Source organism: Osmia bicornis, chromosome 2 (genome assembly GCF_907164935.1).
Source record: "Osmia bicornis bicornis chromosome 2, iOsmBic2.1, whole genome shotgun sequence".
NCBI classification, from domain to species: Eukaryota; Metazoa; Arthropoda; class Insecta; order Hymenoptera; family Megachilidae; genus Osmia; species Osmia bicornis.
This window is the reverse complement of record NC_060217.1, coordinates 2,152,102-2,173,162: the sequence shown is the minus strand read 5'-3', so window position 1 is coordinate 2,173,162 and position 21,061 is coordinate 2,152,102. Positions and strand designations below refer to the sequence as shown.

Sequence of the window (21,061 nt, the reverse complement as noted above, 5' to 3'; positions counted from 1 at the left end):
AATTATTATTTCAGTAATAATCTTCACTTTACAATATGGTAACATAGCAGTGACGACGTTATCGAAGAAACATGTAGGTTCCTTTCATATTATAAATTACACTTGTTTTGAATTCAAATACAGAAAATGGTTGCAATCGTTAAGTTATAAAGGAAGGTCGGTGTGAAATAAAAGGTATACAATGTTGATATTGTTGAATTAAATAGGTATTAATTTACTCACATATAATTACAGTCACACATGTTTTTTTACATTACATACGCAGAACCTTCTACTGTCGGAGAAAGAAATGGAAAAAAATTAGTTTTCTACTACTATAAAAAAGTGCAATTACAGAATGAACAGGAGCATCTGACTCTTGTTTTTAAGACTAGGAAACCGAAGAAACTGAGGGTTGATGCCGAATCATTAACGCTAACGATGTACCGCGTATTAACGACAACGCTTCCGTTAACCTTACATTTGTCTACGTGGAATGTTGTAATTTTTATATTATCGTATAGAAATTCTAAGTGATACAGAAATTATATACAGCGTATAATTTTAGTCTCGCATGAATTGCATTGAAGGGTAACAGGAAGTTGCAGCGTGGCCTGTTGGTGACGAAATAATATGCACCGATATGCGACGTTGAAAGCAATACATACTTATTTCGTAGGCAAAGGTAATTAACATTTGTTTGAATTAATTCTCTTAAATTGCGACTATTTTTTCAAACCGAAGTAAGTTTTTTTCGTTTTTTTTTTTTTTTTTTGTTCTTCAGAGTACCATACGAGCGACCAGTAAATCATCAATTATTTCGACGACAGAAAAATTACAGATCGAAGATGTCGACGTAAACGATTTTAATTTCCATTTAATTTAACAGTCTCGATTTCTGCTGTTTAATCGATCGTTCAAATTGATTTTGCAGAGGCCACGTTCCACGTTTGAAAGTTAAGCTTTCGCCGGGGCCGCTTCCGGTGTCTTCTCGGTTTCTACGATTTCCGTGGGCGGCGGCAGAGTTGGGATATCCGGGTATTCGAGTTTCGCGCCGTCCTCGCATTCGAAGACAGGACAGCAATCGGGGAAAGTGGCGGTCTTGTTGGTCTTGTCCGAAAGTTTGCATTTAGGATTCGCCTTTGGGAGCGGTCCACAGTCTTCGACGAGCTCGAACAGACGTCCTGAATTGTCATCGGCTGGCACGCACGTGGAACGGCCGCAGAACGGAGTCAGGTCCCATGATTTTGTTGGTTCAATAGTAGCGCATCTTGTAGACGCGAAGCACATACCAGGGAAATCTGCAAGAAAATATTCATTTATGCTTTTTGTTTTTTTTTAGGTAGCCTTAAGGAATGCAGGATATACACTCTACCGCAAAAGTATTCGTCCACCGTTTAAAACAGAATACCTCATTTAAAATTCGGTCAAATGACTTCAGGTTTCTCGAGAAGCTATACAAATTAATTTACTAAGATACGTGTCTTTGTCGTTTTAAAAAATTAAAATTTGTCGAAATCGGGAAAGAAATAGTAAAAGGCAATTTTTCTACCTTTTTATATAAGCCTGTAATGAAAATTTAAAATATGTCTTTGGTAGATTCAAATAAGTTATGTTTATGTTGAAAATTTCATCGAGATCGGTCGATGCACTTAGAAGTTATAGATAATTAACGATAGATAATTAACGACGTTTCATCTAAGAACGGAACTAGTCACGATTTCGGTAAATTTTAATTTTTTAAAACGACAAAGGCACATATCTTAGATAATCAATTTGTATTTTGGTCCAATTTTAAACAAGGTATTCTGTTTTAAACGGTGGACGAATACTTTTGCGGCAGGATGTACATACATATAAGACTTTTATAGTTTTAGACTAATTATTTTATACCTCACGGTTTACAGAACACGAGTTTCCGAATTACATAAATAAGATTACATAAAGTAGGTATCGGATTAATATACTGCGTTAACTGGAACGTTAGATTTTGTTACATGACGTAACATTGCTTTATGCAACAAAGCACCTTGCGAACGGTCTTTCTTTCGAGGAAAGGTATTCGTATCGCTTAATTAGATGGGCGGTAATAACAGGTGTCTTCTACCCGGAATGGTTTAAAATCAGATCTTTCAACAACAATGGGTATAACCGAGTTTTCTGTATAATTAAATATAATAATTGTTAATTATAGGGTAAAGTCGGAAACATATAGAGTTACACTTAGGTTTTCTAAAAAAGAAAGTAGAAGCAAACATTTTCTGGATGTGGAGAGTTAACTTAAAGTAAGAGATATCAATAAAAAAAAAATATTATAAAAAACGAAACAATAGGTCTATTGTATCGAAAGAATGTCTGTCGAAGTATTTTCTGTTCCAGATGAATCATCGACGGATTTTCACCGCTTATCGCAATGATGTAAAGGTAAAACCTCATCCTATATGGCCAGCCAATCGTGTAGATTGCATTTCTTCAACAATCACATCATTGTTAGCGTGCACGATGCGTGGAGAAGGGTATTATGTAGTTACCAGTACATTCGTGAAAGGTGTCGTTACTTTCTAACATGCAATTATTCTAACGAATGTTGTCGCGCCTTTCAACTCATGCGAATGCATAATGTCATTCTATTGCAACGGTGTTGATACATCGCAGACAGGACAGAGGAGTTTCGTTGACGTTGGTCGAGTTAGAAATTTCAAGGAGAAACACTTTCACTGTCACATTGTGTTATCTCTTGTGTAATTATCACATGCTCTAAACTGATTATTGTAAAGTGACTCACCCATTTGTTTAGATAACACTTAATAGATTTTGATAGAACAATAATTATATAAAATAGATATTCAATATGGTAGACTGAATATTCGAACTTGAAGTGATGAAACAAAAAATTGCATCACTGTTCTGTTTATTAACAAGTAGGTGAATCACTGTAATTCGTTTCCTTTTATTCTTTGAATTGTTTTAAACAGTGTAGAGTATAAAAGGAGTCGATAATTGTACAGAGCAATTGCAAAAAGTGTAGTCAAAGGAAAGGAGGGAGAACATTGTGTACCCTAGAGCACTGATTGCCTTCTAGGAACGTGATTTATTTAAACAGTGACGTGATCGTTACGGTTTTCTCAATGCCAGCGTTGTCACACCGAAGGTTTAACAGGATAGCCGTTCACGCCAACGCTAAAACGTGCCATGGTTTGTGGCACCGGTTTTTTATGGACGCTTGGATCTCAAGAAAGTGGTCCGTGTATCGGTTGATCGTATCAGATGTTAAATAGAACATTCGAAACCAATGACGTTTAGTATTTCAAAATAATCAGTATTAACACGTTCGCTGTTGGACGACTAATATTAATACGTCAAGGCGTTCTTTTTCTTCTATCTGATAGATATATTAAATGATTGCAAATTTAATGCTCTAGGTGGCAAATTAACTTTAGATTAGACGTATGCAACATTGCGAAAGTGTAGGCAGGCAGTTTCACTTTCCCTCTTATCGAACACATTCTCACTTTTTGCATAAAAAAAAAAGCGAACTTGTACTATCGAACGCGATTAATGTTAATTAATAGATCGTGTTCTCTTTGTACGATAATTATGGAAAAACTTACTCTCGAGAGGAGAAAGGAGATATTTCACGATTTACCGTGCAATTTCGTTAATAATGTTGAGTTACGAGAAAATTTCATGCGATTTGCACGGTAAAAGGTGACTGTTTTTTGTACTTTTGTTATCGCATTGCGTACACTATCTGAAACGTATAAAGCGAACCGATAAAGTAAATGGATTGTAATTTTTAGAGGAAGGTCTATTGTTTTTGAGTAGATTTGATAGATTTGAGTATTTTCAAGAAATAAGACCTTTTGTTTTTCCATTTTGTTCGTCGTCTTCGCATCTTGTCATGTTATTCATCGTACCATGACACGCTTTCGACAAGCGGATTTTGTTTATTATTTCTCATTGTAAAGACAATTGCTCCTGGCGAGAGGTGTGTTCAACGGTTCGTAGATCCTGAATCACCGTTATGTTATAATAATTAGTCAGACACACGAACAGGAGAACAGGATACGGTAGTGGGTTGCACCGAGACGAGCAGGATCGCGTGAAAGTTTTCACGGTGCTCGTTCCTCTTGATTCAAGAGTCTTGACCATATCCTGCAACCTGATTCATTTCGTTTTCTCGCCCGACAACTTCTCTTTATAAGGCACACGAGAAGCTTCACCCTCAAGGTGAAACACCATTTGCGAAACACACCTCTCGCTTGCATGACAAACAGTTTAACTGTATCTTGTTGCATTCATTTATTTACATAGAAAGGGTTTTGTCGAGCAAAATTAACACTTTCGAAAAAAATTGTTTCAGAATTGAGATTCAAGCGTCCATCGCTACTCGAATTAAAATTATTCTATATATAATTAGTGATAATAATCGCAAAAGAGCTGTAATTATGTGCATGTAAGGGAAATAGGAAGCAAATTAGTGCCTCGATCAGACTCTTTTTTAAAAGCGATTAAATTGTTGATTCACTCGATAAAATGGATCGTTCCAACATCATGGCCTAGATGCTTCGTATTTTTCGCATTGGACCTACATTCCAATAGATAATTGAATTGCTCATGACAACCTAGTTGCCTTAAGAGACAAAATTATATACATTAGGGACGATCTCGAATAAGGATAATGGAACTAGATCATCTTACGAAATTTTGGATTGAAGAGATCACCTCTGGGCAGTTATCCCTTCTTTCATAATAGATTGACAGTGCTGTCCACTTGTATGCATCACTGGATTAATTAATTAATTGTAAAACAATAAGTCAAGATAGTGGGTGACCGTAAAAACATGGCACAAGTAAATTGATAAAAAAAGAAAGTAATATAGTTTCTCTATCACGAACATCAATTTGAATGTATCCGTTTCAAAAACAGGACGATTACAAAATGTAGGACTTGGGTTGGGTCGACAACAATGAAAGTCAGGACCTGAATGAAATTTGTGAAACAGACTGATTGCATGTTTCTCTTCGTTTCAAGCTTTCGAGGAAATCATCTTTGATTATACGTTACGCTTGCCAGTCACTTTGTTCGATGGTAACTTGACAAATGCGTGTTATTAGGGGAGAAAGTATCAATTACTTAAGGGATTTTGTAAATTTATTAATCGGACAGAGGTACAATTATCTTTTATAACGAGTTTATTGATTGATGCGTTGATTGCCACAGTGGGAATGGATATGTATAGCCAGAGAAATTGGAATGACACTTATTAGGATAAGATTATATCATTTGTAACGCTGGTTACCGATGACAAGCGTTAAAGAATTTTGAATGACGCGCGGAAAAATTTTGTATGCGCGGGAATCTCCTACATCCGTTCGATCTGCGCATGTGCGCAGTTTAGTGGAATCCTTGGTGATTATGTTACCCCTATGACATTTTACGTATTTTGTAATTTAAATTTGTATACAATTCTCTATTTTTAATTATGGAATAATTAATATCATTCAATTATTTGTTTTTCTTTTTTTCCAGAAGAAAGTAAAAGGATTCTGAAACAAACATCGAACTCGATGCAACCTTATGCCCATTCCTGCAAACTCGTCCGTCTAATTAGCTTCATCTGCAATTCAGCAAAATGTTTCTAAACAAGTAAGTGTCGATCGGAAGACGTAGCACAACGCGTTTAGCGACTTTCGATCGCTTCTTTCACTTTTCCTCTCAATCTTCCGCCTTATATGTATGGTATCGTATCTGTTTCTCTTCGGAGGCTAACGTATAGCATCTTCCAGGCAGTTTCACTTCTGAACGGGTCATCGTTCTAAGAAAGTCCGTACGGCATCCTCGAACGTGGGGGTTCGAAACGATAAAAATCGTCCTACTTTCTGGACACGTACAGTACGTATACCAGTTTACCTGTTTCAAAGGAACCACGTCATCCTGGCACTGGTTTTCGTGCAAAAGGAAAGCGTGGATGCGACTTATGCAAGTTTTGCAGGAAGAAGAAAGTCGGAAACGGCTAGAGCGTAAAATTGCACTCATTTTTAACCCTCGAACGCTAAATTTAAGATAATTCGAATTTTATTTTATTATTATGTTAAACTATTCTTTTAAATATTATTCTCTAATGTATGAAGGTGTTTTGTTTAAAATTAGCCACTGCCGTCCGAGGGTTAATAATCGTAATACGCTCGTCAAATATATCAGGATATTTCATAAGTAACTGCAAATTTTTTTGTAAACAATCGATAAGATTTTCCAGTCGGTATGACGAAATCGTTAAATACGAAATTTGATCCTTAATATATAGCAAAAAATTGATGATCAAGTTGATTAAACGAATTACCGTTAACTAGTTCAAAAGTTTCAGCCTTTGTAACAACAAGCTGTTCCGTTATACCATTACACGTACATCGGTTAGTCTGCTTTTTATTCGCTTGATCATCGTGAACACGTGTTCTTTGAGGGACGTGCTTTTTATGCTAATCTCGCTGATGTGATTGGAAAATATAATCTTTTCTATGTAATATATAAATGAATTTTTGTATCTATTTGAAATAACTGATTAAGAATTCTTTAGTTCTAGAGGCAACAATGTTACTTCAATAATTTGTTGTAAAAAATTTTAAGAATATTGTCTGTTCTTATAGGGGTCTCATAATTCTGTTAACAATCTTCCTATCTCTTCAAGGTACAGATAAGAAGACAGTCTAAGAATTTTTAGACTAGAAAAATAAAAGAGGACTCACCGCGAAGAACGTCAGCAGGGATGAGTCTTCTGAATGTTTTGGGACGTTCTTCCTCCTTCTCTTCAGCTGCGAAGACGACCACGACGACAAGCAACAAGATTGGAGCTAGCTTCATGATTTCTGGACGATTCCACGGAGCGAAGGAAGGAGAGAAGAAGACTTAGCGAGTCTGTCCGAAGATTGATAGGAAAAAAGGATCTTCGTGTACCGATTAAGACTGGTTAGGCCTGATTCTCGTACCGTCATTTTATACTTGTTCATGGGGCGGGGTCCTGTCCGTCCCCACCAAAACATTTATGGTCTCTCACCTCTTGAACCACCAGTCACCAAAGAATCGTTCACGTACCGATGCCTCGATCGTGGAAACGTACATGTACACATCATCAGTACATAAACATGTACATAACTCTCTCGCACGCTATTTAAATACGTAAATCGAATTAAATCCACGACGAATGCATTCCACTTACGAATGATACATTTGACAAAGTGGGTTACGGATTTGGTCTGCAATTCTTTTCTTCTTTTTTTTTTATTTCGATCACTTTCCGCTCTTCTCTTGAATCAATGCTATATTTTTGCTTTGCTCAACACATTTGTTGTCACGTTAGTCACCGATAACCGTAGCCACTAATTTAATATCATTAAATAATTAAAATCAATTATTAAGATTTGAAAGAGCTTTTGTCAAGAGAAATGTATCATTCGTACAAAGAAAGCATAACAAACAATTCAAAACAGGACATGTACATTATATACGATTCACGTGCATTCAGTTCATCGGTGAACAAAAGCGGCTAACGACATTCATGATTTCGTTACGTGTCATGAAATTATTATCTGTACAAGGGAAAAAAAAAACGGGTCCAAAGCGAACTCGGTTTGCCTTTCGTTCTTTTACTCCGTCTCGCGTGAATCTTTCTTGGAATGAAATCGTCTGAGAAGGCGCGATTAAAGAAGCTTGTAAAAGCGTATCGGGTAATCAACTATCAAGAATCCATTACTCGTTGTTCTCCCGTTTTCATTAAATGCAATTAAACCACGCTTTGCAACTTAACTTTCGCTGTTTCGTGAAATATATTTCGCGCACGTCTAACCGCCAGTGTCGTGATTGAAAATCGAACAGAGAAAATAATCGTTCCGGTGGAAACTGACAGTTTCTTCCGGACAATTTGAAGCGACAAGTAGGAAGAAATTAAGTCCAAGTACTTTATGGTTTAATAACGATTACGTAAACACCGTGAAACTTAACACGAGGAACTTCAATAAGATCAGTCCCAGCGTTCTTGTTTCAAGCGTGAAAACAGTGTCGGAGAAAATTTGCGACGATTAGATGATTGTACTGTACCGAGTATGTTAGCATTTCTTAAGGAGAAAGATGGTATAGGTAGAGGAAGCTCCATTGTTCGTTTTAACCCTTGCGATCCAACGCTTCGCGCAAGCAGTAGACATTTTGGTGCATAAGTTCCAAGATAATAATAACAATAAAAATATTCAGTTAGGGTTATATCGTCTTTCCTCCTTGGAGAATATTAGCGTGCTCGATTCTACTTAACAACAGGTTTATTTAACAGACATCAGATGCAATTAACAAGATGAAACGATACGAAGAAGCGTGGTCATGGCGTAAAATGATGCGATAGCGAGATGAAAGTGAAGAAGAAAGGGAAAGTTGCCCACTGGCATCCTTCTTCCAAGTGAAGAGGAGACTGTAACCTTCTAAATCACTGGTTCAGTGCAAGTTCGTGGTATTTTCAAGCGTTAGAACGCTATTGTTTTGCAAACAGGTACAGAATGTACCAAAGATCCTAACTTTGAGTTTGTATTAACATTATTCTTGTGTTATCAGGAATATGATACCTAAGGTGATGAAATTGATGCTGAAGGGCCAGAGGGACTATTTGGAAATGGATAGATTGGACTTGATGATCTACAAATTAATTGTATCTCTCAGGTATGTAATAAAACCCATTGGAAACTTGGAATTAATAATTACTGTAAGGTTTCACGGTACTCAACGAGGATGGAAAATTTCTAGACGGAAATAAGTACATACACCTATTTGACTGTACGAGTTTATTGGCCGCATGTCTGAACGAGAGGTCAAAGAGAAAGGTGTGCAAGGAATAATATTAAAAACGCGTGTTCATTTGCTACAACAGTTTAATAGTGGCATCCTTACATCGATTTTCACGTAATCGTTGTTTAAATTTTATCTTTTCTCGTTTACTGTCTTCTTGATCCTAGAATATACTCTGCTTGAAAAGTAAGTGTGCATCATCTCGAACTGTTTCCAAACTGTATTATCACACACCTAGATCCAACCTCGATAATCGGGCATTTAGTCCCAGCCGGAAGAAGCTTTATCGACCTTTTCTGTCGTGATTATTTTCTTAGATTGAATCTCCACTTTCGATGATTTCGGTAAACTAAGCTCTCCTTTTCCAGCTCCGTTGTCTGCGGCCGCTTCAGCGGTCGCTGATGCTGATGCGGCGACGGCCATCGTTTCGGCGGATGCCGAAGCAGCGGCTTGGCTTACACCAGCAGTGTTCTCAGCCTGGGCGGAAGCTTCAACTTCCGCTTGAGCTATGGCATTCACGGAGGCTGCGCGCGCGGCAGCGGCGTCGGCGATCTGCGTTGCCTTGGCGGCTGCTGCGGCCGCGGCTGCGGCTGCGGCTTCGGCTTTAACAGCGATTTGGGCTAATTGCAAGGCTACTTTAGTCGCTACGGCTGCTGCGGCGGTCTTGGCTTGGGCCTCGGCCGCTGCTGCGTCTTCTGCTTGTGCGAGTTCGTTCGCTTTTTCCGACTGTAAGGCAGCACGGGCGTTTGCGCCTGCTGCGTTCCTTGCGAGTACCTCTGCCCTTCCGGCGGCTGCTTTGGCGTGAGCTACAGCGTCTTCGGCTTGCAACGCAGCGTTCCTGGTCGCCAGCGACGCCTTCATAGCTTTCTCAGACTGGCCGGCTGCTCTCGCTTGTGCCCCGGCTGCTTCGGCCGCCAATTTTGCCGCGTCCGTAGACAGCGCGCTAGCAGTGCCAGCAGACTGAGCCGCGATCGCTGACTGAGTTGCCGCTGAAGCTTGCGAATTAGCGGCTGCTTCTCCAGTACCCAAGTTATTGGCTATTGCCTCGCCAGACGCGGCCGCTGTCTCCGCCATTCCGGTTCCCACTGCCGCACCCTCGATCGCCACAGCCTTCCCCTTCGACTGTGATTCCCAGCCGGTACTGGATTTACTGTCCCATACATTGCTGGATTTCGAGTCCCACCCGCTATTCCATTCCTTCTTTTCGCGGACCTGGACCTGGACCTGCTTCTTCTTCACTGTTCCATGGTTCGATTCCTGCCCGATTGAGCCGTCGGCATTAGCCAGACCCCAGACGAGAAGGGATGCCGCGAGTAGCGCTGGAATCTTCATCTTCGTGGAAACTTCGCAAGATTGATGCCGAACGAGCCAGGGTAACGCGGTTTTATACGGTTCACGCCAATTGTGAAAATAATTTCTGTTGTTACTTTGTTCACCGCTTGTCTCGCACCCTTCTAAATATTAGCTTTATCGGCCGTGAACGGATGTCTTTATCGCGATCTACCGCGGTTTATTTAGCTGGCCCCGCTTCTGGAACGTGCTGTTTGTTTCGATTCGAGGACTTTTGTACTGTTATTCGAATTTTAGAGGGGTATGATTACCCAGGGAATTTTGGAATTGGGAAATGTTTTTTCAATTGCACTTTATGGCACGTGAATCGAGTGTTTCTTTTTTTATTTTTGGCATAATATGAATTAAGACCACAGAGTGAACTTTGCTTGTGTAAAAGATGACTTTCAACGATACGCGATTATAAATGGCTATAATTTTAATATAAGTCAATAGTTTTTTAAATACAAAACATTGTCTCTATTGTACTAATTAAAGTTATACTTAACTTTTACTGGCGTGGTAGATTAGGCTGGTAGTTTCGAGCTTTTTAAACTGATGAAGCTACCTTTTGCCTTGATATTTTTTATTTGTATCTCTGCACTATACAAAATTGATATTGAATAGGGTTTCTCAAAAGGAAACTGGATTTATTATTTTGATTTGTTCTAATGGTACAAATCACATTCTCTATATAAAATAAATTTATTACCTTCACAAGCAACGTTTTATCAAATTGTAAAAAGAAATATATCAATTAGAAATTCCTTATTTTTGAAATAGGATTATAATAGCTAAAAAAGAAACTGGGTACTGGAAATGTTTAAAGGTTCTACTTAATAAAAGAATAAAGTAAAACTGCACATACCATCAAGCGATTTGCTAATAAAATAACTTTATTTATACATCTGGAATAATATATTGATTCGTTCCGTGTGTTTAATACAGTTGTCAAATATTATTATTAAATTCTATTTGTGTTAAATAAGGATTCCTTTCCTGCGCACGGTAAACAACATTCACCTGTATATGCATAATAATTCAATATTTATCTATCATATCAACTGTGTATAATTAGATAATCATGCATAATACATTTAAAGACCTGGATAAAAGTCATGTCAACGTAATATGGTCAAATGTTATTAACCACTTATATTAATGTAATTTTTGTTAGATCTAGAAGAAATTCAATGAATTATATATTTCATATTTATTGATAATGCGTTAATTAACACACTTCTTTGTATTTAATTATGTATTTCAGATGTATACATTAGATACATTTATGTAATATTATCATAAGAATTTAAATAGTTGTTAAATGTTCGCAAATTGTATACAATGAAAAGTATCAATCATAGTAATACTATTTTTAAAAATTTCAGGTTTAAATCATTGGATGCATGATCTTAATCAACTCGAGGAAGTATCCTGAACGTTTTATAACGAATACTTGGATCATGAAAAACAAGGAACGAAAGGTATACAATACAAAAATCAAAGGACATATCTGCTAAAACAGTGGATCTTTATTGTCACGTAGGTAAGTTCACTTCGACAATGTTAGTATCTTTTTTTTTTTAATGTTAAATCAACCCTCTGTAGACGCTGCTCTAATCATACAATAATTCAACTGTCTTTGGAATCCAATACGTTCAACTGTCTAAAAGGGAAATATGTCCCCGCTATCATTTGGATCAGACTTTGATTTATTCCCATCCCTTTTTGCTGGATCCGTCTTTTCCTATCCAAGCGCTGGCTTTAGCTAGGGCCTTAGCTTGAACGATTTCTTGAGCCCCGGCGCCACCGTCCTCTCCAAGACCAACGATCACACCGTCTCCAATAGCTGCGGCTGCTGTTGTTTTCGCGGCCGCCGAAGCTTCCAATTGAGCGGCGTCCGTGTCTTGGGATGCGGAATTAGCGGATGCTTCGCGGGCAGCTCTACCTTCGATTTTGGCGGCTACTTGGGCCTCGTTGGTCGCGGCTTGTTGGGCACTGTCGGCGTCGGATGCCAGCGAGGCTGCCCTGCCGGCTTCAGCCGCGGTTGCCTCGGACGATTTAGTTGTCTTCGCTTGTGCACCGGCTGCGGCCGCTGAAAGGCCTGCAGCTATTTGTCCGAGCGATCTCGAAACATCGGCGATTTCTAATGCCCTCTCGGTTGCGGCTGCCTCGGCGGCTGCTGCGGCGTTCGCGCGTTCCTGGTAGTTGCTGGCGAGGTTCTGCGCTGCTGTGGCTACCTGGGCAGCGCCTTGAGTTCGTTGAAGGGCGGCTTGAGCGACGGAGCCCGCTGCCTCGGCACGGCTCGACAAGGCAAGCTGTTCGGTTTGAACTTCCAGGGCGGCTTGAGCTAGAGCCTCGGCCTTCTCTTGTAACATCAACGCTTGCTTAACAGCCGCGGCTGCTTTGGCCGAAAGGGCCGCCGATCTCGCGGTTGTTTTTACCACAGCATCAGCGAGATTCATCGCGGATGCTTTCACCAAAGCCGCAGCCTTCTCTTCGGCCGCGGCGCTAGCTTTGGTTTTTCCCAGAGAAATGTGCACCAGCTTGCCGAGTCCCAACATTGGCGCACCGTTCTCGTGTCTGATCGCGCTGGTCATCACCTTCGATAGCAGCATCTTCTCGAGCGAGTGGCCATCCTTCTGGGATAGCATTGAATGATCATCGTCGATGGAAGCGCCCACGAGGCCCCAAGTGAGCAGGGACGTCACAAGTATCGCTGGGATCTTCATGTTCGATAGAACTCCGCAGATTGGTGCCGATTATTCGGAGAGACCAGGTTATATACGGGCTATCGCAATTGTATAAACATTCTGGGTATTACTGTGTTGTTTGGAAATATTTTCTTACCCCCGACACACGGGTATATCTTCATCCTCGTTGTCGCACGTCCCGCACCTCTTCTTTTTCTTCGTGTTTACCTTTAATCGGTAGTATTGTCAGGTGTGATTTGTTTTTTCATCGATCACGTGTAAAATATTGCTTCAGTGTATTGTCGTTCCAGGTTAAATATTTAGTATAATAATAAGGGAATCGAAACGGATTGTTGTTGCTGTTTCAGTTCATAGAGGGAGGCGAATTTTTATCATTGTTGGATGTTGTTCGTTGATCGTGTATAGAATGATTATTATTAGACGTTTTGTTATGGATAATGATCTTCATTCTTCTTTTCATTTCTTTGAATAGCTTATCAAAGAAACGTGGCTCGAAATTTAACGTAATCTTTGTTACAGATACATACATCCCATAGCCATTTTGATGGAAATGTTTTGATACAAATTTTAGGAAGTAACTGCTGTTTTTCTGATCGCTGAATTTAATCTATTTAAATAAGATGAACCGTGAATATGTCAAGTTATTTAAAGTTCAAGTAAGGGGTTCCAATAGAAAGTAATCTTTCAAGGCTGATTATGAAACAGGAGTTTTTAATATTTATTAAAAATTTACATGTCGAATAATGAACTTATTTTTACATTATACATAAATTAAAAATTATGTTTCGGAAAGGTATTTTATTGTTGATATTTCAGGGACCTTAATGATAACATTTTTTCAGTACTTCGTAAACAATTTATTTATAACATTTCATGCATTTTTATTCTCATCGCTGCATTGCCAACTATTAAATTCTAATTTTATAACAAATGGAAGAATTTTATAAAAGAGTATTTAAAAATATACATTAGAGGATACTTAACAAATTATGTATAAAAAGATTACAATCATTATCTTACCAAACAGTTTGTATGGAAGTTTTGATAATAATTGATCAAACCATTTAATTAGTTTAACGACATAAAGCAACATTAAATGTTGCTTAAATTTTCAAAATTCTTACGTTCATTAATTTCGTTTTAAGTTATTTCTACATGATTCAAAGATTTTTTTGTCTTGTTAAAATTTTTTTTTATAATAATTACTTCATGAAACATATTAGATCTTATCAGATCATTGTTTCGAAAGGTAGAAATATCAAAAAGAGATTTCTCTGACTAATAAAATAAAAAGAAAAAAAAATATCTTATGAAACGAATAACTTTATTAAATATGTATCTCTTATGCATAGGTTGACAGAAGTTAGAGGGATTTGGAATGCAGGAAGAAATCAATTCGAAAGAAAGAAACGTTCGTCGGGTTGCTACGACAATTTATTTCCGCTAATACATTACACGGACGAATCTCAGCTGTTTTTAATCATTCATATCTGTCTTCATAATCATTCCCGGTAAATCGATCATATTTAATGAAATTATTCGATAAATAATCGCGTCTGTATCAGATGACAACGATCGTTAATCATGTTTGCCTCTTAACTCGCCCCTAAAAAAAACTGCTGGCTAATATTCTCGATCTTCGTCAACTCCTTTAGACGGACCCGGACTTCCATCCTTTGACTTGCACCTCTGATTTGCTCGAGCTGATCTGTTTCGCCCATGATGAAGCTCTGGATGCAGCATCAGCTTCAGCGGCAGCCACCGATTGGATAATGGCCAACAAGGTTTGAAGTCGTCCTACAGCGGTACCTTCAGCGTTCGCTGCTTGACCTTCGATTTTCACAGCGTTGGAAGATTGAGTCGTGGCACCGGATTGAGCAGACAGTGCCTTTTCTACCGCGTTTCTAGCCCGTGCGATTGCAACTTGCGCGATTGCGGCAAGTTTGGTAGCCAAGGCTTCTTCCTTGGCCGCGAGTCGAGCTTTGGCCAACAGTAGAGCCGCTGCCTTCGCCGCCATCTTTGCTTTAACTTCAGCTTCAGCGGCGGCTTTAGCCTCGGCGGCTTGAGCCTTCTTGGCGATGATCGAGTCGGCATTGGCCTTAACCTGGGCTTGAGCAGCAGCCTCGGCTGCGGTCGCCGATGCTTGCGTTGCTGCCTTGGCGGCAGCTGTCAGCTCGGCTGCCCTCCTAGCAGCAGATACCAGAGCCTCGGCAGCCTTCGCGGCTGTAGTCAATCTTTGACGCGCGATCTCGCTCAGTTTGATGGCCTCCTCGCGTTTGGAGATTGCCATCAAGATGGCTGCCTTGGCTCCAGCCTCGGCATTCTCGGTATCGGCGGCTTGCGAAGCCGCTGCCTTAGCTGCGGTCCGCGCGGCTGCACCCAATTCAGTGTTCAATCCTACACCCTGTCCTGCTCGGACCACGTTCAATGCGTCTTGCACGGATATCGCTCCCGCATCCGATGCATCGCCTCTCACACGTGCTGTTCCGACCTTAATCGATGACGACGATGCTGAGGATTTCTCGAGGCCATGGCTATTCTCGAGTCTCACCCCACGGCCCTCGGCCAGCCCCCAGACGAGCAGAGACGTGACGAGTAATGCTGGGATCTTCATGTTCGACGCAGCTTCGCTGATTGATGCCGAACGGGACGATCACCGTTGGTTATATACCGTCACGACAATTGTGAAAACAACCGTTGTTATTCTTTTTTCGACTAAATTGTTCGACCCGCTTGCCTCTAACCTGGTGAAATATTATTCCAACGAATCGGTGGGAGAGGAAGGGACATTTTTTGCTCGTTCTTCTTGATTATGGTTTATTTAAGTGTTTCAGACCATGGTGAGGACTAATATATTTTTTTTCTCTTTTAGGTCTTTGGGAGGAGATGCTTTGTTTCTAGCTGATGGAGAATGGATGAGAAGGGGTTTTATGGCGTTAGATGGACAGGTGTTTGAAAATAATGAGTGATATTCGGTATTTGAAATTTAAAATAGGTAATTATTATTCTATTTTATTAGGTATATTATTCTTTTATTGATACAGACTTCATCTAATCAACCCTATCTATGAGGATTGAAGATTTTGTTAAAAATCTTTGCATTCTTTGACAAATTTCTCTTTGTAAACATATCTTCTGTTTCTTCGATGCCGTTCCCTCGACTATAAAGAAATTTATATTTATGTTTGCTCAGTAAAGATCAATATAGGAATTCCGTATTTGCACTAAGCCACGCGATCGTACTCCAACGCTGGATTTGATTAATTAATCTTATGAGTGTTTATACTAAAGGGTAGTCTATCTTACAAATAAAACGGACACGTGTGTAAACAACATAAGGAATATCTTCATTCTTCACAACGATATTTTGTTTTAACAATTGTAAGCTGGTACAACTTAATTCGTGTTGTCTTTCAATATTGGAACAGATGCGTTGATGATAATCCGGTGTAATTGAGTAACTTTTAACGATAATGGATTAGATTGATAGGTGTTACTATTTCTGGGCTAATAAAATGATGCATTTTTGCAGGTTTATTGACAATTTTTATTACATTATTGCATATTATTAGGCCTACCATTTGTAACAGTTATTAATTATAAAAGGTGATCACTTGGGTATAAAGTTGAGATTAAAGTAATTGTACACATAAGATTATTATTCATCACACGTAAAATTTAATAAACCAATACTGTGAATAATTTTTCTTTCTCTGTAAGATTAATATACTATAAAGTAGTGTTTATGGTGACAGTTATTTATATTAAAGAGGATTATTGAAAACCATAAATTCCTATCAGAATATTATTTAAAAGTTATGGTTATAAAAAATAAATGCTTATATCTTGTTTATAATTTTCAGGTATTTATTGAAGAACAGTTTCTGAAGCAAGAATATGTCAACGTTTTGTTAATTGACAAAGGACAATTCTATCAAAACCATGGAAAAGGAAGAAAGAAAGACATTCTTTATACTGATAATCATTTATTTAATTTCGAAAGAAAAATATGAACATAATAGTCAGAGCTTCGTACAGAGTACCATCTGATTAAACGAGGAGAAATGGGAGCTTTAAGAACAGAATACCCGAGAGTCTAATTTTCCAGTTCATCATCATACAATACAATTAAAATTGAATTTCATCTCTTGTACGAGAATACCGAAGAGGCAACGCAAAGGAACAACAACCATAGGGCTTTGTACATGCTAAACCAATTTATTTTCATCGTTACAATCTCTTTCTATAGGCATCATTGACACGTTATGTTATTTTTTTTTTCCTCTAGCGAAATATCTAAATTGCATTTTCTACAACGCCCAAGTAGCATTGTTCAAACTTCTCGTAACTCGAGACTCGTTCAGCTCCCTAAAGGAATCCCCTCTTTAATGTGACCAGGAGCCGCTGCTTTCGCTATGGACGTTCTTAACGTCAACCTGTTTAACGTCAACCTCGATCTTCTCCTCCTTAGACGATTGCCAGGACGATTCATGTTTAGGAATGATCACTTTCTGCGGCACCTTCACGATTCTCTTCGCTGAGTCGATGTTGGCCCCTATCACAGCGGCTTCATTGTTCCTGGCGCTGGACTTGGCAATTGCCTGTGCCTTCATCGATAGACCGGCGTCGATCTGTCTGCTCTTTTGATCGATGGCGGCGATCAATTGGGCAACCTCGTTTCTTGCTTCAGCTTCGGCGGCGCTATTGGCACCATCCCTAGCGGCCACTTTAGCGGAGGCGAGAGCTGCCATGGCTGCTCTGGCTTCAGCTTTCGCGGCTGTTGCCTTTGCGAGGATCATTACAGCGACTCTGTTGGCTTGCTCTGCTGCTTTCGCGGCGGATGCCGCGGCTGCAGCTTTGTTGGCTGCTTCCATTGCCTTCTCCTTGGATTTAAGCGAAAGGGCAGCCTGTACCTGTACAGCCTTCGCGGCTATCGCGGCTTCGAGGGCCGCGGTCGATGCAGCTTCGGCGGCCGATCTCGCGCCGCTTGCAGCTTCTTTAGCCGCGGCAGTGGCTTGCGCCGCGGTTGCTCTAGCCTCTAACTGTGCGTTTTGCTCTGCTGTTGCAGCTTCCTCGGCGGCCTTCGACTTAGCAGCAGCCTGGGACTGCAGCATCGCGGATTGTTCGCTCAGCTTCGCCGTTTGATCGGCCAAACCTCGTGCCTTAGCCGCGACACCCGCGGCGGCTGCCGATTGAACTGCGGCTTCCTTCTGCGAGGCTTCGGCTACCTGTCCAGCTCGGAGACCTGCCTTCGCGGACACCGCAGCCGACATGGTGATTGACGCGCCACCTTTTGCCATCTCGAGTAACGGAATGCCCTTGCCACCGTGGTGACCATCGCTGGCGGACACGGACCCCCAGACGAAGAGGCACGTTGCGAGCAGTGCTGGAATCTTCATGTTCGACGACGCTTCGCGGATTGATGCCCGGCATCGACCAACCAACGACTTTATACCGTCACCGCCAATTGTCCAAACAATCCCCCACGTGTCTGATTGTGAACAACATTCGATAATATTGTTTCAGGAATCATCCCGCTTGGATCTCCGAACGCGCTGGCCGTGTTTTGTTAAGTGCCACTACCTAAATCTTGCATCGTGAATGGAGAACGGTTGGATGAAATTTTGTAAATCGACACCAGAGAGATTGATGTTTGCGTGACCTTCGTGGACGATCCGCGACAGGCGTCTTGAGAGGGCTGAGAATTATTTTTCTGGTAAAAGAGGGTGAATAGCATTGATTTGATGAAACACATGAGGAACGATTGAAATTTTTGTAGCGTAGACAAGGGTTTTTGTTTTCTAGAATGATATATTTGTTTATACTATTTTGGTATAGTCTCTTTGGATACTTTTTATGCGACGAAACGAGAACGCAGATGGTTCAAGTCTTTTTTTCTTTTTTAAAATACAATTTTGATAAGAAGACAGATTTACCAGTGTAAAATAACTTTGTTTATTGAGATTATAGAAGTAAAATAGTTTCATTATTTTCAGTATCACGAAATCAAATCTATTCATCCATAAATTCATATTAATATGTCTTACTTATAATACTTATTAAAAACTATAGGATTTTGTTATGTGTACTATACTAACATTGAATCCTTTTTTAATACTTTTCGAATATAGAAAATCATTGTTTTATGTTTCTAACTATCTGCTGAGTATATTAGCAATTTCCAATGCCAAATATTTCAATCTCTAACTTATCTTAAAGGACATGAAACAATAAGATATACAATATTTTTTAATATATTAATTTTCTCAGGTTGACAAATAAGACCAAGCCATACTTTTTCAACAAATAATTTTATTGATAAACTTCAATCACATCGTAGCGTACAGTATCTTTTTTAATTATTCTAAATTAAAAATATTATTTTCAGATTCTACAGTATTCTACAACATCTAAATCTTCCAGAGAGAAAGAAACTTTCTATAAAGGGACTGAAGGGAAAGAAAAATAAAAGAACATCTCCATTGCTTCAATTCTATATTTATCAATTTTCATATCTCATCTATGATCATAAGGTATCATTTCCCTCTATTTTTAAATTATCCCCGTACATTTAATCTCGTTAATGGAGATTCTTCGCAACACCATTGACCGCTTCCTTCAATTCTTTAGCCTGTGCCAAATTGGAGTCAGCAGTCTCTCCCAATCCAACGATAACTCCATCCCCGACAGCTCCGGCCGCCGATGCTCTAGCTGCAGCTTCCGCTTCGATCATGGCCGCCTCTACATCCGATTTCGCCGAAGCAGCCATCACGTCTCTAGCCACCAGGTTGGTTTCCGCGCCTAGGACATTCGCTTCGTCGAGTGCAGCCTTCTGCGCGGAATTCGCGTCCTTAGCGAGCGTTCTTGCGTTTCTTTGTAACTTCTCGAGCTCCTCGCTTGCAGCCGCCGCAGACCCAGAGACTTCAGCCGCTCTGATTGATTTTAATTTAGATTGATTGGCAATGTTCTTCGACTTGGTAGCTAATTCAATCGCGTAGTCAACAGCTCCTTCTACACCGGTTGCTATTTTCTCCGCATTTCTAACCTCGTCCAAAGCATGCACCTGAGCGTTGGTTGCAGCTTTCGAGGAGATTTCAGCTTGCTTCAAAGCGATACTCGAAGCGACGGCTGCGGCTTTGGCGTCACAGGACGCCTCAGACCCGGCGACGATTGCCAGCAGAGCGGCCTTTGCTTTGGCAGAAGCTTCTGCTCGGGCAGCAAGAGCCGCTTTGAGCGCCTTGACAGCTTTCTGAGATGCTGCACTAGAAGCTGCAGCGGTCTTAGCCGCAAGTTGCGCCTTCTTCCGTAATTCTTCGTTAATTACCGCGTCTTCTTTCGCTATAGCTCGCTTTACGATGGGAAGGATATTGGATTGTATTATAGTACGAGCTTCAGCCTCGAGTTTCGCCTTCTGTATCGCTTGCGCAGCCTCCTCGGACTTGGCCTTGATCTGTGCACGAGCAGCAGCCAAAGCGTTCGCTTCCGCCTCTTCCTTGGCCTTTATTTCCGCTAAAGCGTTCGCCTCCGTCTTCGCCTTCGCCTCGGCTTGCTTCAGCGCTGCCGCCAGTTCCTTCAACTTCCGTAACGCATCCGCAGCTTCTTTCTCAGCCTTCGATCGAGCTTCCGATTCCTTTCGGGCTCGAGCTTCGGCTTTGATCTTTTCCTCCTTCAACGTCTTTATCTCCTTGCTGGAACTCGAAGACTTTGTCTCCGTGTTCTTCGTTTCCTTCACGATGACTTTCTTCTCCACTTCTTTCCCGCCCTTGTTTTCATCTTTCTGCCTCACATCGTGCTCCGAGATCTCCACTTTCTTCACAGACAACTGCTTTCCTTCGCTCTCGTCCTTTCCTTTGATGTCCACTGACGATGACCTTTCCTGTCTAGACTCCACCTTCCTGGAAGAAGAAGAGATACTGGCCCCGGAGGATTCTAAATGAGCCGATCTTATGTTTCGATGCTCGATATTCCCGAGTTCCTCCGCGGATGTTGAAGAACTTGACCACGATGTTAAATGATGCTCGTCATCGCTTCTCGAGGCGGTAAGTCTGGTCGCGCGTACCGCCTCTTGATTTATCAGAGCCCAAGTGACGAAACATACGACGAATATCTTCATCGTCGATGGAGTAACGTGCATTGATCGCGGTTTTCGCGATTCGTCAATTATATACCGCGACGAACAGTTGTAATAACACCGGTGTTTTCAAGCGACAGA

General features: G+C 40.4%; 6 protein-coding genes and 2 long non-coding RNA genes across 13 annotated transcripts; 2 read left to right on the top strand and 6 right to left on the bottom strand.

Moving 5' to 3' along the window:
• Nucleotides 1–188: 188 nt before the first annotated feature.
• On the bottom strand, nt 189–6,844 carry LOC114874128. Its single transcript, XM_029183096.2, has 2 exons — nt 6,727–6,844; nt 189–1,280 (listed from the first exon to the last, which is right to left on the bottom strand). The coding sequence occupies exons 1-2, from the start codon at nt 6,839–6,841 to the stop codon at nt 937–939; spliced, it is 459 nt and encodes a 152-aa protein (XP_029038929.1). The 5' UTR covers nt 6,842–6,844; the 3' UTR covers nt 189–936.
• On the top strand, nt 1,454–6,755 carry LOC114874133. 6 transcript variants are annotated; one of them, XR_006830534.1, is made up of 5 exons: nt 1,454–2,124; nt 2,359–5,428; nt 5,513–5,629; nt 5,770–5,875; nt 6,669–6,755. It is a non-coding gene; the product is annotated as an uncharacterized LOC114874133 (long non-coding RNA). The 6 variants fall into 6 exon arrangements; XR_006830533.1 differs by having other exon boundaries at nt 1,454–2,264; XR_006830531.1 differs by having other exon boundaries at nt 1,454–2,264; nt 2,344–5,428.
• Nucleotides 6,845–6,856: 12 nt separating the features above from the next.
• Nucleotides 6,857–14,185, top strand: LOC114874132. The gene is made up of 5 exons (XR_003789051.2): nt 6,857–6,946; nt 8,301–8,467; nt 8,576–8,680; nt 11,524–11,681; nt 13,369–14,185. It is a non-coding gene; the product is annotated as an uncharacterized LOC114874132 (long non-coding RNA).
• LOC114874125 (antifreeze protein Maxi-like) lies at nt 8,872–10,175 on the bottom strand. The gene has a single exon (XM_029183093.2). The coding sequence runs from the start codon at nt 10,136–10,138 to the stop codon at nt 9,068–9,070; it is 1,071 nt and encodes a 356-aa protein (XP_029038926.1). The 5' UTR covers nt 10,139–10,175; the 3' UTR covers nt 8,872–9,067.
• LOC114874126 (antifreeze protein Maxi-like) lies at nt 11,648–13,362 on the bottom strand. Its single transcript, XM_029183094.2, has one exon. It carries the CDS (start codon nt 12,865–12,867, stop codon nt 11,848–11,850), a length of 1,020 nt encoding a protein of 339 aa, XP_029038927.1. The 5' UTR covers nt 12,868–13,362; the 3' UTR covers nt 11,648–11,847.
• Nucleotides 14,186–14,265: 80 nt separating the features above from the next.
• Nucleotides 14,266–15,706, bottom strand: LOC114874089 (antifreeze protein Maxi-like). Its single transcript, XM_029183027.2, has one exon. It carries the CDS (start codon nt 15,461–15,463, stop codon nt 14,501–14,503), a length of 963 nt encoding a protein of 320 aa, XP_029038860.1. The 5' UTR covers nt 15,464–15,706; the 3' UTR covers nt 14,266–14,500.
• A 15-nt stretch (nt 15,707–15,721) lies between these two features.
• LOC114874127 (antifreeze protein Maxi-like) lies at nt 15,722–18,570 on the bottom strand. The gene has a single exon (XM_029183095.2). It carries the CDS (start codon nt 18,246–18,248, stop codon nt 17,235–17,237), a length of 1,014 nt encoding a protein of 337 aa, XP_029038928.1. The 5' UTR covers nt 18,249–18,570; the 3' UTR covers nt 15,722–17,234.
• Nucleotides 18,571–19,429: 859 nt separating this feature from the next.
• On the bottom strand, nt 19,430–20,962 carry LOC114874131 (uncharacterized abhydrolase domain-containing protein DDB_G0269086-like). Its single transcript, XM_029183098.2, has one exon. The coding sequence runs from the start codon at nt 20,960–20,962 to the stop codon at nt 19,430–19,432; it is 1,533 nt and encodes a 510-aa protein (XP_029038931.2).
• Between the last annotated feature and the right edge of the window lie 99 nt (nt 20,963–21,061).

Bases quoted from the DNA above. Each gene is read 5' to 3' on its own strand.
- LOC114874128 (XM_029183096.2), bottom strand. From the start codon at position 6,841: ATGAAGCTAGCTCCAATCTTGTTGCTTGTCGTCGTGGTCGTCTTCGCA. The intron at 1,281-6,726 runs GTGAGTCCTCTT...ATTTTCTTGCAG, and splicing joins CCCTGCTGACGTTCTTCGCG to ATTTCCCTGGTATGTGCTTC.
- LOC114874131 (XM_029183098.2), bottom strand. From the start codon at position 20,962: ATGAAGATATTCGTCGTATGTTTCGTCACTTGGGCTCTGATAAATCAA.
- LOC114874126 (XM_029183094.2), bottom strand. From the start codon at position 12,867: ATGAAGATCCCAGCGATACTTGTGACGTCCCTGCTCACTTGGGGCCTC.
- LOC114874127 (XM_029183095.2), bottom strand. From the start codon at position 18,248: ATGAAGATTCCAGCACTGCTCGCAACGTGCCTCTTCGTCTGGGGGTCC.
- LOC114874125 (XM_029183093.2), bottom strand. From the start codon at position 10,138: ATGAAGATTCCAGCGCTACTCGCGGCATCCCTTCTCGTCTGGGGTCTG.
- LOC114874089 (XM_029183027.2), bottom strand. From the start codon at position 15,463: ATGAAGATCCCAGCATTACTCGTCACGTCTCTGCTCGTCTGGGGGCTG.